This window comes from Pholis gunnellus, assembly GCF_910591455.1.
Source record: "Pholis gunnellus genome assembly, chromosome: 15".
Taxonomy (NCBI): Eukaryota; Metazoa; Chordata; class Actinopteri; order Perciformes; family Pholidae; genus Pholis; species Pholis gunnellus.
In genome coordinates this window covers 13,760,357-13,774,301 of record NC_136542.1, presented here as the reverse complement: position 1 = coordinate 13,774,301, position 13,945 = coordinate 13,760,357, and the positions used below count along the sequence as shown (strand labels likewise).

General features: G+C 46.1%; 1 protein-coding gene across 1 annotated transcript in view; it reads right to left on the bottom strand.

The window, feature by feature from the left end:
- Window positions 1-13,945, bottom strand: part of LOC306706978 (cysteine-rich motor neuron 1 protein) — a gene marked incomplete at its 5' end in the record, with an annotated part of 32,753 nt that overhangs the window by 10,137 nt on the left and 8,671 nt on the right. The window contains 5 exons of the mRNA XM_079174242.1: window positions 2,008-2,161; window positions 2,508-2,636; window positions 3,521-3,724; window positions 6,195-6,374; window positions 9,726-9,968. Of these exons, the coding sequence (XP_079030368.1) occupies window positions 2,008-2,161; window positions 2,508-2,636; window positions 3,521-3,724; window positions 6,195-6,374; window positions 9,726-9,968 (910 nt within the window). The remainder of the gene's footprint in view (window positions 1-2,007; window positions 2,162-2,507; window positions 2,637-3,520; window positions 3,725-6,194; window positions 6,375-9,725; window positions 9,969-13,945) is intronic.

The window sequence follows — 13,945 nt, the reverse complement described above, 5'->3', positions numbered from 1 at the left end:
GTATCCCACACAGGCATATCGGGCCCAATCTCGAGCCTTGGCTCCGCAGAGCAGGGTTGAGGTACCCGAAAGAATCACAACCGCATACGCTTCATGAAGGCCGCTTTTGTCCTGATGCGTTTTTGATCGTTGTTTTGAGACGGCGCGGTGATTTATGAAATGAGAGCGGTGCCTGGAGACCGAGCGTCCCGGTAGAGAGCACTTCCAGATGTTTGATTGGGTAAAATGGGATTCGGAGGAGATGCGTTGCAAGGGGCCGAGAGGCTGGTGAGGACCCCACAGTGAATTACTCACACGTAAACACAAACACAGATTTAGAGACCTGGGTTTTGCCACCAAGGTAGGCCCTTTGATCTTGGATGCCAAACTATTGCCGCAATAGCCTGTTCCACTTCCTTTAGACCTCTGGACCATCACTTGATAATATAAGTATTGAACTTCTAATCCAACCATACCAATTTGAATACAGGAGGTTAATGGTATAGCCCAAAACAGATTTTAAGGTGCAACCATTTTCCCTTGCATTGTACACTATGAAACTGATCACATCTCCCCAACATAACAGAATTTACAAACATCCCTATCCGCTTCGATTTTTCTGTTTTATAAGAATGTTAAACCAAAGTGTATATTTCCTGATTAATTTGCATGTCACGTAACTGACAGGAGTGGGCGTTCGTTACTGTAAAAAAGTTCCAAGTTTCAAGTATCTTTTTGAATCGATCATTGTACTTTTACTAGGGATAAGTGGGCTACTATTCATCACAAGTATTGTACTTTAAGTCCCGTTAAACTGTGTGAGAATGGAACAGAAGAAAGGAGACAATCAGCAGCTGTAGCAGAGAAGAAGCTGCAGGTGTTTCTGCGGCCGCAGGAAGGCAAAGCTCCACGTCCAGAGAGGTGACGCTCCGGAAATGATTCGTTCACGGGCCGCCGCGTTCATGTGCCGGGGCCACTTTAATAAGCATAATAAAATGAAGGATCACACATGGGGTGTGGTTATAATTAGCATTATTTTACCTTGGCATGGTTAAAAAACAAATACTGCATCCATCTTAACAAATGACTGATTCAATGCACCACACCCATCAAGCTCGCTAAATGACAAACCCTCGATGTTCGTGACCTACAGTAGAGCCACGCTCTGGAGACTTCTGTGTTCACTGAGGAACCTTTACCTTCAGTGAGGTGTGTGAGGACCTTCTGCTGTTTGAGACTGTTAATCTCTGACGTCTCATTCATCTCAAAACGTTTGGAATCTGAGGCGCGCACTGGGACCAGAGAGGCTGAGTGGACTGCTTATATTACGCGTTGAGAATGAACGAGTGGAGAAGTTGAACCTGGAGCAGCAGACAGGTGAGTACCACACTACACTGCTCAACTCTCCCGATGAAAACGTCAACAACCACTTCGTTCGTACTAAAATGCTAAAGAAAACTGTGCAGTCTCTCCTTTGCTGAAATGTATGTTGTAGTGGCGGCAGCCGCTGTGGAGTTCATTTTGTTTCAATGTCCTAGTTGTCTGCTTTGGTGATCTTGTGTTCTTTCGTTGATTCTCAAAATAAGTTTCAGGCACCGTTGTGTGTCCATATCTCACCTTATTTATTGTCGATCGTTTTTGTTTCATTGTCTTTTTTTTCTTTTGTGTCTTTTATGGTTGATTCTTGTGAGGCTACACTGAGGAAGGCTGTTGTCTCTTTTGAATTGATTATCAGTGGTATGCACAGACTGCAGACTGTCGGTTTGGACTGAGGGGTTCTTGTTGCTGATGTTGTTCCTCTTGTGTATACGTTTGTATTTGATGTAATCTAATTTGTAACCTAAAGACGTTCTTTCATTTAACAGTAGTATCATATCAAAAGTAATCTATTTAAAGTAACAATACTTGACACGAGTGCAATATTGTCGCGCTCTTTCCACATCTGCGGATGCCTTTGAACATGTTGAAAACATGGATGAGAGATGGTGGGAGAAATGAGAGCGCCACAGGGTGACAGGGCGTACTTACACATATCCATAGGGGCAGGTCTTAGTGCAGGTCAAGGGGCGGCACTTGGACACGGGAATGCTGCATTCACACACCTCACAGCCGAAATCATCCGTCTTGTATCCCACTGGGCATTGGAGGGAACAGTATTTTCCCAGGTCAGGGCAGGAGTCATCTGAAAGAGTTGAGGGAGAGGTCATCTGACCAGGGGCACAACAATCCATCAAAGGCAAAGGCATGAGTGTCTAGGGGGCTCCTCACAGGAACATTCTTGTGACCGAGAACCATGTAAAGACTGTAGCCAATGTATGCAAATGAACTGTCATGAATATGAACATGTCTTTGTTGCTGTCCGAAGCAAGTAGGTTGGCAAATTGTGTCGATACCAGCATGAGCAAACGTGTAAATACATACAAGAAGCAGCGTGTCAGAAGAGATGTATGATGTTCATGCCACTGCAAGTCAGTCCCTGTAACTTTAACCCCTCGAGGTCAACGTGAAGCGAGGAAAGTGAAACTTACTGTTGAGGCACTGGCAGAGCAGGCATCCATTTGTGTCTGGTTGAAAGCCGTAGGGGCAGTCATTCCCTGACAGGGAGCAGTTTTCCAGGGGAGGGCATAGCAGGGGGCTAACTGTTTCGTAAGAAGGCTCTAGAGAACAGAAGAGATGATGGAGGGTAAGAACTTTGCATGAGAGCAACAGCATACAAAAAAAACAAGCTGTGATTTCTTTCGTTGACTTTCTCTCTCTCTTTTTTTTTTTTATATATATGTGTGCTAGGATCCCCTCAGGTGTTCTTCCTCATCGATGCTTTTTGTGCCAACTGTAATAGCTACCTATTTACACTGCTCTTATTTTGGACTAAACAGTGATTACAGATAAATGTAGAGCAATTACACCAGGGTGGGTAGCACTGTAATGGGGGTTCTACCTCTCCGTCTTATTGCTTGGAACTGTCTCCCATTAATAAGTTGAATGTGTCTAAAAAGCCTGCTCTAGCTCGAGGACTACCAGTGAGGACAATAGAGTGTCCCCCTCGTATGAAGTTCGACAGCCCGGACCCCTCTTGAATCAGGGCCAGCTTCATTGTGAAGCCACACACTGAGCGAGGCCAGTTTTGGAACACACAGACATAGCACCGTAGCCATTCCCGTCAAACGTCTGTTGCCACGTTCAGTGGGAGGAGCAGCCCAACGAGCTGTAACTAATTACGCTCACACGCAAAAAAAAAAGAGAAAAGGATCCACTTCAATTATCCAGCCTACTGCGTTATAAGCACGGCGCAGGCTCACACACACAGGTGGGTCTCATTTTGGCGGGCAGGGGTAATAAAGGAACACAAAGAACCCTGCAGCTTAAAGAATGCTCTGTGGCCTCCTCTTTAATGAGCGCATGCCGACACGGCCTCTGTAGCAAAGCTTGCGGGGCCACAGGAGCCTCCGACATGTGGTATGTGGGATGATGTGCGCCTCATAGCTGTGAGCTATACGTTAGATAATATGATTTAATATAAAAGGCCAACACAACGCTCTACCTTCACAGAAGGGACAGCACTCTCCGGGGATCTTCACAGGGTATTGGCAGCTCTGTTTGCAGGCCATGGCCGTGCAGTGTGGTTCTCCATCCACACACTGGCAGAAGGTGCAGTCGTCCTCTTTCCACTGCTCCTCGTGGGCCCGCAGCTTGTTATTCACCCAGCAACTGGCCTTAGTGCTGTCCATCGACAGTAACTCCACATCTGAGAGGACAGAAAGACACATGGTGGGTATGGCTGGGGCAACATATCGTGAAAGGAGACGGAATATCGTCGATTTTGGATATCTTAATCAGGCATAAGTGTGTTCTTTTCCTGGTTTAAAAGGCTGCGTTACAGTAAAGTGATGTGATTTTTTGAAACTTACCAGATTCTTCTTGTTGTTCTATCATTTGCTTTTACCCACTTCGTCATTATATCCACATTTCTGATGTATTAAAAACTTAATTGCGTAAACATTTTGTAAAAGCACCAATGGTCAACCATTACATATCGTCATCGAGGTATTTGGTCTAAAATATTGTGATACTCTCCACATCGCCCAACTCTAATTGTTGGGCGAGGAGGTGAATCTTTGATCTGATTCTCAGCAAAGTCACATGTATAGTTTGGTTTGGCTATGACTTGAATTTAAACCCAAGCTACAGTCCAATTAACCTTCTACTACATCCTCTACTGTAATTGAATTAACAGGAGACAGAGTGAGAGCAGAGCTGAAGGAAGCAGGATACTCCATGAGGGAGCTAACAAGATATGGAAACGTAGCTTGTCACCAAGAGCTGTTGAATTGAGATGTTTTATCTATATTTACAAGTGAGAGGGAGAGGCCCCTGGCTTTGTGACAGCATACATAGGGATTTCAATTGAAATGAGACATGTTTTATGGTATTGCCGCATCGTCCTGAGAGAGATTTGATCATTGTAAAAACAGCAAGCGTGATGACGTTCATAACTGCTGGTCCCCACAGTGTCCGCTCACCTTTTGACTGTAAAAGCTTGAACTCATCCATGTGAGTTTCAGCCGTGACGTCGAAGGTGTTTGATAGATTTTGATCCGAAGCAAAAGAAAGCACTTTGTATTGAGGGAGCTACATTGTTAGATCCGTAGGCATCAGTTTGGGACAGTTTAAAAGCCAATCTGTGAGGCCATTCTGCTCAGCTTGAGGTGGTGTTTGATGCCTGAGCCCAACTCTGGAAGCCCTTTTTTTTATTTACTATAAACCGTTTTAATTGTTTTTGTTACACTGTTTATTGGTAACGGAGGAAGGTTAGAAGTAGGCCTCAGCATTTTCTCTGTGTGTCAGCATGAAACTAACGTATGTTCATATTTCTGTGTGTTTATGAGTTTGGTGCGGTTTACTGAATGTGTGTCAGAGGGAGAAAGGGTGCTGTGTATTGTGCACAGGGGGTCCTATTTGCCCTATCTGATCCCAGCTGAGTGTTGGCTGCTGAAGTTCCTTCCATCTGGCAGTAATAAACATGGACAGGATCCATTTTTCTTGATCGTCGCTGTACTATGACCCTTATTTTGAAGCTTTAAAGGGTTGCTTCAGGATTTTATCATTTTACTTAGCTCATGAGAACAAATGTTGTAAAAAAAGTGTTGGATATTGTCGTTTTTTTGTGTGCACATTACTGGTTCAGCTCCAAAAATTTCCTTTACACGGTCTACTCATGCTTTGTTGCTAAGATCAGCTGTGTGCCCCTGCCTTTGAGAGTGCTAAGACTGAACCAAAACATTGAATTGAAGACATCAAATTGTCCAGTGATAATTCTCTGTGGGTTTATCATCGATAGGTATTTCAAATAGTCATTTGAGTTACTGTTAGAAATATTGATTAGTACATCTAAGTATAATCTCAACCAGGTAGCCTTGAATACATCTCTGAATCCAGATTACAGGCAATGTTCTCCATAGAGAACCATGCAGTACAGTAAGTAAGAGCAGCTCTCCATGAGTAGAAGATGAAAGCATTCAATACCATCTTAAATGCATACATATTCCAGGTGTACCTCCAACACTGGCCTAACATAATCTCCTCTGCTGTCTTGCTCTTTGTCTTCCTCCCTCGCTCTCATGCGCCCAAACAACTGTAGCCAAAGCGGGCAGAGGCTGAAACTGGCTACCGTCTCCATCCACTGGCTTCTGGCAGACTGTAATGTGGTTGCCATATGTGCTGCAACCCTGTTTTTTAACAAGTGTGCATATCAGAGCACCCTACCTTTGAACACATGTGTTTTGCGATTGGTTCCCCCCCCCCCCCCCCCCCCCCCCATTAAGCCAGAATCCAATATTACAAAGCCAAACTCTGAAAGAGTTTGAATATTCTTTAGTCTCCTCAGCGGAAATGAATCCCTGGTTGGCTCTTTAGTGTGCGTCTTGTTTGCCAGGTATGTTAACAACTGTGGAAACTGGTTATATGAGGAAGCCATTAAAGTAGGGTCACTGGTCGTAGGTGTTGGGCATGGTGAATTTTGATATCACCTCTACCTCTCCTGCACCAGCTTTCCACTCTGCTAGCTGGCCACACAGGCCTTCTCGTCTGTGCTACATCAACCGTAGCTTAAACCTCGAAAGCTTCAATCACAATATCCCATTTTCAATAGTGTAACATTTTGCAAATTGAAGAACTAGGTTGCCACAGCTTAACAAAATATATATAAACGTGTGTACCTATGCAGACAGGGCAACACTCGCCCTCAGGAATGTAGAAGTTCTCACAGTTCAGCTCAGCGCACTCTGCCTTGGAGCAGAAGGAGATTCCTCCCCGGCACTGACACAGCCAGCAGGGGTCCATGCGATACACCTGTCCCTCAGAAAACTCCTTCCCATTGTGGACACACCTGGGAGAGACTGAAGAGAAGAACAAGGAAAAGAGGAATCAGACAGCCGCTGACAACCTTTAACTGAGAACCATGTGGGTGTGATCATGTAGAACACACTCTGCAGTTGAACCGCAGGACATTGTGCCCTGTCACGTATCCATCTGTGCATTTGTACATTTGTGCAAAGATTAACACAAGGATTTTGTCCCCATGACTTTATGTCAGAAAAATGCAGCTTTTAATCACAAATGTCAAGCTTGATCAGTGAGAGTCTATCACGACTGTATACAATCAATTAAAAATGCATAAACACATCCATTCATTTTCTGCTATTGATGGAAATGTTTATCTGAACTAAATGGTGCTGAGGCAGGCACTGATGCCTTAAGCCTGTGGGGTGGAATGGCATTTTTTCAGACAATGAGGCAAGCCAAGTCCATGAGGAGGAATTTCACAGGGCTCTATCTAGTCTTGAAAAGGCGTCGAACTCTTGCAGTGGCGAGTAAAAGAAAACAGTAGTGGGTCTGAGGCTTTGGCAGAATCTGGGCTCAGTGTGCTGGTGGCAGGTGGAGTGAATCAATGCTCTGGCTTGCCTTTCCCAAAAAAGCATCCAAGCACTTAGAACCTCTTTCCGCTGTGTTCCCTTTACTATGAAATGAAATGAGCTTAGTTACAGCACTGTTGAAAAGCCACGGTCTGGTCTTGTGTACAAACAGGCCCAGCAAAGACCAGAATACATACAGGAAAACCTTGACCAGTTCATTGCACACTTGGCCCTCAAAGGCTGAATCTGTACATAAATGTCTGTGTGCATAATATCTATAATAACATCCTAAGTTGCAATTTCAACATAATGAAAATGACACGGTTAATTATTCAAAACAAATGGTGGGAGTTTTGTCGCCAGAGTAGCAGGAAGATTACAGCATGACATCCCAACGGTAATACTAGATTACACAGTCAAATGAACCGCAGTGGTTTGGGTGACTCAGCATTCTAAGATCTTGACAAACCACACAGCAACTTTTCATCAAACCCACTCCAACATTAGGGGAGTGAGGCAATGTGGTGATGTAAGAAAGTCTCCAGACTCAGAGGAGTAGCTACACTGGTTAGGCGAGTAAATGCATTGCACAGATGCAGGCAGATGTGGGGCCAGCAGTTTCTATTAATGAGAGGCGGAGGTTACGGCGGCATCTGTACGCCATACCTTTGAGCGAAGACTTATAGAGTCTGTAATGATGACCCCATGTCTCCCGACAACCAGCACTGCACTCTGATTCAAAGCAGGTGGGCCAACTAAGTTTAAAGTAGAGCAGGGACATTTGTTGGTCATTTATTCTCTTTCTTTCTGTTCCATTCTTTCTGCCTTTTCCTCTTTCTCTCTCAGTATTCCTGCGGTCCTGCTTTGCGTGCAGCAAAACCAAGCGGGGAAAATGCAATAAGCGCTTCAGCTGCCCGAAATCAAAAGGCACGGCAACGTTTTTTAACGCTCACAGAAGCAAGAGGAAGTCACATGATGGGATGCTCACATGTGATTTCCGCAGTGTTTGTTAATGGTAATCCCTAAAACAACTTGCGGCAGAGAGTCTAAATTCCAGTCATGCTTTGTGATGTTCCGTGTTCTCTAATTTGAGGTGAAGATTGGATATGGAGATAGATGGGCCATAAAGCATTGACCCTAAGCTTGTCTAAATCATTTATAACAGACTGTCATACAGGCACGTCTCGTGATTTACAGCCGAATGAAGCAAAACCACATTGGGAAACATGACTTTTCCCAGAGAAGAATAATGATGGGATTTCTTAACATCAATATCGTAGTGATACTGTTGATCAGCCAAGACTATCAAATGACAATGTAGAAATACAAGTTTAACTTATGTCACCAAAACAACCGCTCATCAATGTCTGAGGACATAGCTGTTGCGTGTTTAGAACGAACTCAAGCTGAGCCCCCTGAGAACCTCAGTGTGGTGATCTCAGCCTTATTGCTCAACACCGGCGTAAATCTCGTGCAGTCCTGAACCTACTCTGCGTCCAGGGATCACTACTGGGGACATATGCAGAATATTTGCCAGCTAAGTGTTGATAAACGGCAGGCAACGGCTAAACAGAACCAAACAGGATCATCTGTAACATCGGATGACATCAGGTCAGGACGGTGCTGCCAGGTTTGGTCTGCCACTGAGATACAGCCATTCTCCAGCCAACAGTGGAGGGAGTCTATCGTTGGCCAAGTGGGCAATGGAAACAAGTTAATCAGTCCAAGCCTGAGCGGAAAGACAATGGGGGTCGTGTTAAAGGGTGTTCCATTAGAGAATACGTATGGTATTTGACAGCAACTCCGAGTTAATATGCATAAGATACAGTATTTGTAGCCAGTGCTTTGGGGGCCAATGCAGGACTTGGGGGTGATGACTAGGGGGCCCAGTTTGTGTCCTTGGCCATGTCCCGGTCTGTGGAGCTTTCTGACACGGCGCGCAGTCATGCAGGCCTAACGGACGGTAGGGGCAGCACAAAAGGCATCAAGCCCCAGGCGCAAAGAGCAGCAGACACTTGTTATCAAAACACTGATCCCATGGCCCCCACGGCTGCCATTCAGCCCCCGCTGGCCTGCCGGACTCGATTACCCTCCCCACTGGCAGACTGGAGCACATAAAAAGCATTCCCATCAATGAACTGTTGAACCTTCTCCCTTTGGACGTGTGACCAGACAGGAACCCTTTGACACTGCACTTCTGTTGAGCAAATTCGTAGCCTAAGCACTTTTCTGGTCACTGGGCTCGTTAAGTCCATTAATTCCGGGACACGGCACTCATTTATGCATGTGGAGGGGCCAGAATGGGAATTTGTTCTGTTGGTAAAACAGCGAATATTTGTTGGGAGCGCAGAGTAAACAGACCAATACCACAGGTCTCCTCCCTGCCTTCCTGACTCTCCTGGCTGCCTCTGGGCCACGTCAGAGAGCTCTGAGGTCTCTCTATTTGTGCTCCACATCTGCTCTCTCTCGCCTTCTCTTCTGCATTTCCTGTCTCTTTCTCTCAGCAGTTTGCTTTAAAAGATCCATTATATTTCATATCCCTTCAGGCAATAGAAATATTGTGGATACACCCCTGCAAAAATGTCTTTGAACTATGGTCTTAAACCTGGCAGGCAGGCAGCGGCCCAGCCTGATAAACAGCCCAACAGTAATTATCCAATCAGCAACTTTGCTTTTCATCCGTCGACATTAGGTCAGCAGGGAGGAAAGCCTTACTCTTAGGAAAATAATTGCTTCCTCAAAGGCGATGAATCTCACACCGACTGTGCCATTGCTACCCCCAGTGGGAGACCAATCAGAGCAGATTGTGTAGTGTGCAGTTCAGTGCAAAATCACCTTTCTTGCACTCGAAGACATCACAGCAGTCTCCTGGCTGACCGCTGGCCTGGCTGAGTGGCACGGCGCGCTGTCCGCCTGGGCACTGGAGCTTGTGGCAGGCACGGAGGTCGCAAGTGCACTGGGGCAGTATGGAGGGGCAGCAACCAGCAGGGGGCGTGTAGCTCTTGGTCAGGACTGAACCCTTAGGGCAGGAGGGCACTGACAGAGCAGGACACATCACCCCGGCACACCTCAGCTCCTCTGAAACACACAGTAATGGATGCACGTTAGGATACAGGTGGGTATGTCGCATACGGTATAGCGAAAGGAACATGGCTTAGTTTGTCTTCCTGCTGTAGGCTCCGACTGTCCAAGAGGAGGGAGGGGTTTTTCCTGTGCTTGCACATGTGTGCACATGTGTGTGTGTGTGAGGGCTTCTTGTAGTGTCAGTTGAGCACCCTTTAGAACAGCGCTACTCGTGTTACGGTTTAAAGGCTGAGTTCACACAGTCCCCCCAACACAAACCGTGCACAGTCATCAGATCCCCACTTCAGCCCGTGACAGCTTCGCAGCATCCTGTCAGAGAAGTGAGAGCGGCGCTCTAGACACGACAAGGCTCTGTGCATATCCTGTCTACGGGCGTCTGATCCCACCCAGCCAGGCTCACAATCCAAACAGCCTCTCACGCTCTAAAACTAGCCATTAATACCAGCCAACCTTCAACAGAGCTTTTCTTCTTGTCAGTTTAGAATCTCCCCTTCACTTAGCATACCAGGATGTGTTTGTCTTTTCATTTGCCAGAGCCAACAAAATGGCTCTGATACCCCTTGTTAAAGGGGAAAGAGGTGCAGGGGTACTGGAAATTTGGGCAAGGGGCTCAGGGGTGTATTTTGGAGCCTGTTCTGGAAAAGAAAAGTGGAGCGCCCCTCTGTACAGCCATTGTATGAGAACAGTAGCTACCTTACAAAGATTGGATTACCCAAACCAAAGGGATGTGTTTATTTTGGTTCTCAGTGTCACTGTAATGTATACAGTGCAGACAGAAGGGAAGGACTGGGGAGAGCAGATTCACGTCCTGTAATTGTCAATCACTGAGCAATTTCCCAGATCTCCTGCTGAAAACACAGTAAATACACACGTGGTCGCACTTTGACAGCTGAGAGTGAGAGTGGAATAGCAGCATTTACTCGTGCGGAAATTATGGATGAGAAAGAGGAAAATCTGGTTATCTGGCTTCAGTCATCTATGACATTTAAAGGAGAAAATGTGTCAACAAATGGCTGCCTTATTAGAAACTTAGTTATGACTTGGTTATGGGGAATACTTGACAATCTTTGCATACATATGGTTTTTGAGGAGAGAGACTGATATAGGCTGAGGTTGCATAACAGCGCTTGGGGTCTCGGTAGTGTTTCCCCTGAAGCAGAGTTTTCTTGATGGTCTTCCCAGACTGGCCCTGGCTCCACAGTGCAACATGAGTCTCTCAGAGGATGTACCTCATCCCTGACATTTGAAGACCTGTAAATGGATCCCTCTGGGTTTTGCCACAAGATTTGGGAAACTGAACCGGTGAGCAGGTCGGGGTCCAGACTACTGATTCCCTGATAATGATTCTGCTCTGCCAGTCCTCAACTCCAGAGCCAGACCTCTAATTCATACTGTATATTGTCAACCATTCCAGCCCTTTAAGACCTGATGCTCTGCCGACATTTCGGTTGAGTACCCGTTTGATGCCTACCTGACCTAGAATAAACATGGAGGAAAGGGGCTGTATGACTGTGACTGCTGTATTTTGGTGGGGTGGGGGTAACGTTTCTGACAGATGAAATTGAGGATAAGGGAAACGTTGAATTTTTCTGGCTCCAGATAAATAGAGCAGGAGTGTGAGGTATCTGTACTGTACTGTTTACTCAAGCAACCTGGGAACAGTGAGGACCGCCACAAAGCTCTCATTGATAAACTTTGTAGCTGAATAGTCTCATAGAAAATGAAGGGAAAACCCCTGAATTAAGGGAGGCTACAACCCTTTTAACGGGTTTTGGCCTAATTCCTAAGATGGAGTTAAATAAACTTCAGTTGGAAGCGCTGATTGGTGAGTGTTTTACTTCCAATAAAGTCTAACGAAGTCTGTTGCTGCTCAGTTGAAGACCGGTTTTGCATATGAAAACCTTACATCGCTTGAAGCCAAAGAAAATGCCCTGGGACGATCTTCTACAACGTTCTGCTCGGACAAACACTTTCTGTGAATTGTATGTGTCCCAGAGAAGGCTGATTACTCCTTCAGTTGTGATAATGACTGGGGTTAGAGTGCGCTGGGAAAAGCAGCTGGCAGACATACCATTGTCATTCAAATGAATAGAATTGTATCCATCCGTGGAAATGGTCCAGCCCTTGCAGGTCCAATTAATATAATTTTCTAGCTGGCACATTCATAAGCACAATGGGCAAACAGCGAGGATGAGAAAAGTCAGCAGCAAGTGGATTTTATCCTGTGCTGTTTGTGTTCATAAATGGTTGTAATTAGAGAGTCAGCAACCACAGAACCAATCTTGTATCACAATGGTGGCCATACTCCAGCTTGCACAAACTCAAAAGGCCTGATTTCGTATGCTTGATAGATTCTCTTTGCGGATTAGGGAATATGTGCTCTTCAACAACTGTAGTATAGCAAAGAATGGAAAACCTTTGACCTCAATGCACAACCTGCAACAATCAACAGTCACACAGACAGAGACACACACACACACACACAGACACACACACACACACACAGACAAATCTGCAAGAGGTGGGATACGGAAATTGCTTAATTACCACAGAATGGGCTCTTTTGTTAACAATGCATATTTCTGGCATCTCAGCAGCTGATTGAATAAAGAAAAACACCTCCTATCTAAATGGGTTTTTCTTCTCTTCAAGCCCGGGTACAAGGAGCGCAGTCTTTCCTTGAACCAGAGCGGCTCCGCCGTGCAGAAGAGGCTGTGTTGACAGCCTGAGTTTACTCATGGAAAATGCGCACAATGTGAGTTCTGTTCACTGACTGACTTTGGAAGCAAGTCAGCGGAGAACAAAGCTGTCTCAGTCCAGCTGCCCTCCGTGGGTTTCTGGTCTGTCCTCAGGTTTTATAAAGTTGCTCCGCAAAAGGGACACATCAGGGCCGTCTCTCACATAAAGCTGTGGCCCGGTGCCCACAGCAGTTACAGCTGAGAAAGTCGGCATTGTTCACGGTGTGTATTAGCACATGTGAGTATATGTGTGAGGACCGCGGAGCAGTCCTGGGGGGGGGGGGGGGCACCGACAAGGGTCACCAGGCCGAAATACTTTGTTGGAACTTCACACCGTGGTCAGAAGCTTGAGGTAGACGGGCGAAGGCACGCAGCAGCCGGCAGGCCTACATCTGCTGCCTGCACGCCTCGCTCTCTCGCTCTTTGGCTAAATATTTGCAGATGAAAACCGTGATCTCAGTGTCCTGAGTAACACCGCTGGCAGCTGTGAATGAGCATGTTTGGGTGAGGTAATGAGTATGTCCACATGTAGGTGCACATTTGCACATAGATTCTTCATGTGTTTGTGTGTGTGTGCACAGCAAGTGTACATAGCATGTGTGCATTCCATTGAAACACACCCTTTCCTTGCCGTCAGATGGCCAATAAGATTAGGCCAATGACCGAGAGCGTGGGGGACTTCTATCTCGCTAAAGGGCGAGTTCCTTAGTGATCAACTCTAGGCATGGTTAATCGTTACATCAGGCACAAAATGCTTATGGAATGGGTGAACACACACTGCTCCAGGTTACTGAAAATAAAGCACTGGGCACAGTGTTTCCCGTTAATTACTTAAGACTGTAGCGGCCCGCCATAGTCTGTCTTACGCCGCCATAGTTTCATTGTGAACTGAAAATATTTTTACAATTCTCAACGGGTGGGCTGGCTGGCTCTCTTCGTGCGCATTTCCTCCACTGGCTCTTGTTTGGCACCGAAAGTGAAAGTGGATCAGGACTTCAGCCGTGCGAGCTTTACAGCACCCCTTAGTCCGGACTTTGACACATTCAGGGGCCATGAACTTACTGCCCGCTGTGCCGTCCTCCTGCGGGGAAGGACAGACTGTCCGCAGTGCGCGATCTGGGCGACGTCGGCAACCCGCCTTAAAACATTGACCACGTCTCGTTTACCATGCTTTGTGAGCTTTTTGCCGTGCCTTCCCCATTCATATTTATACAACCAATGTTTTCATGATTA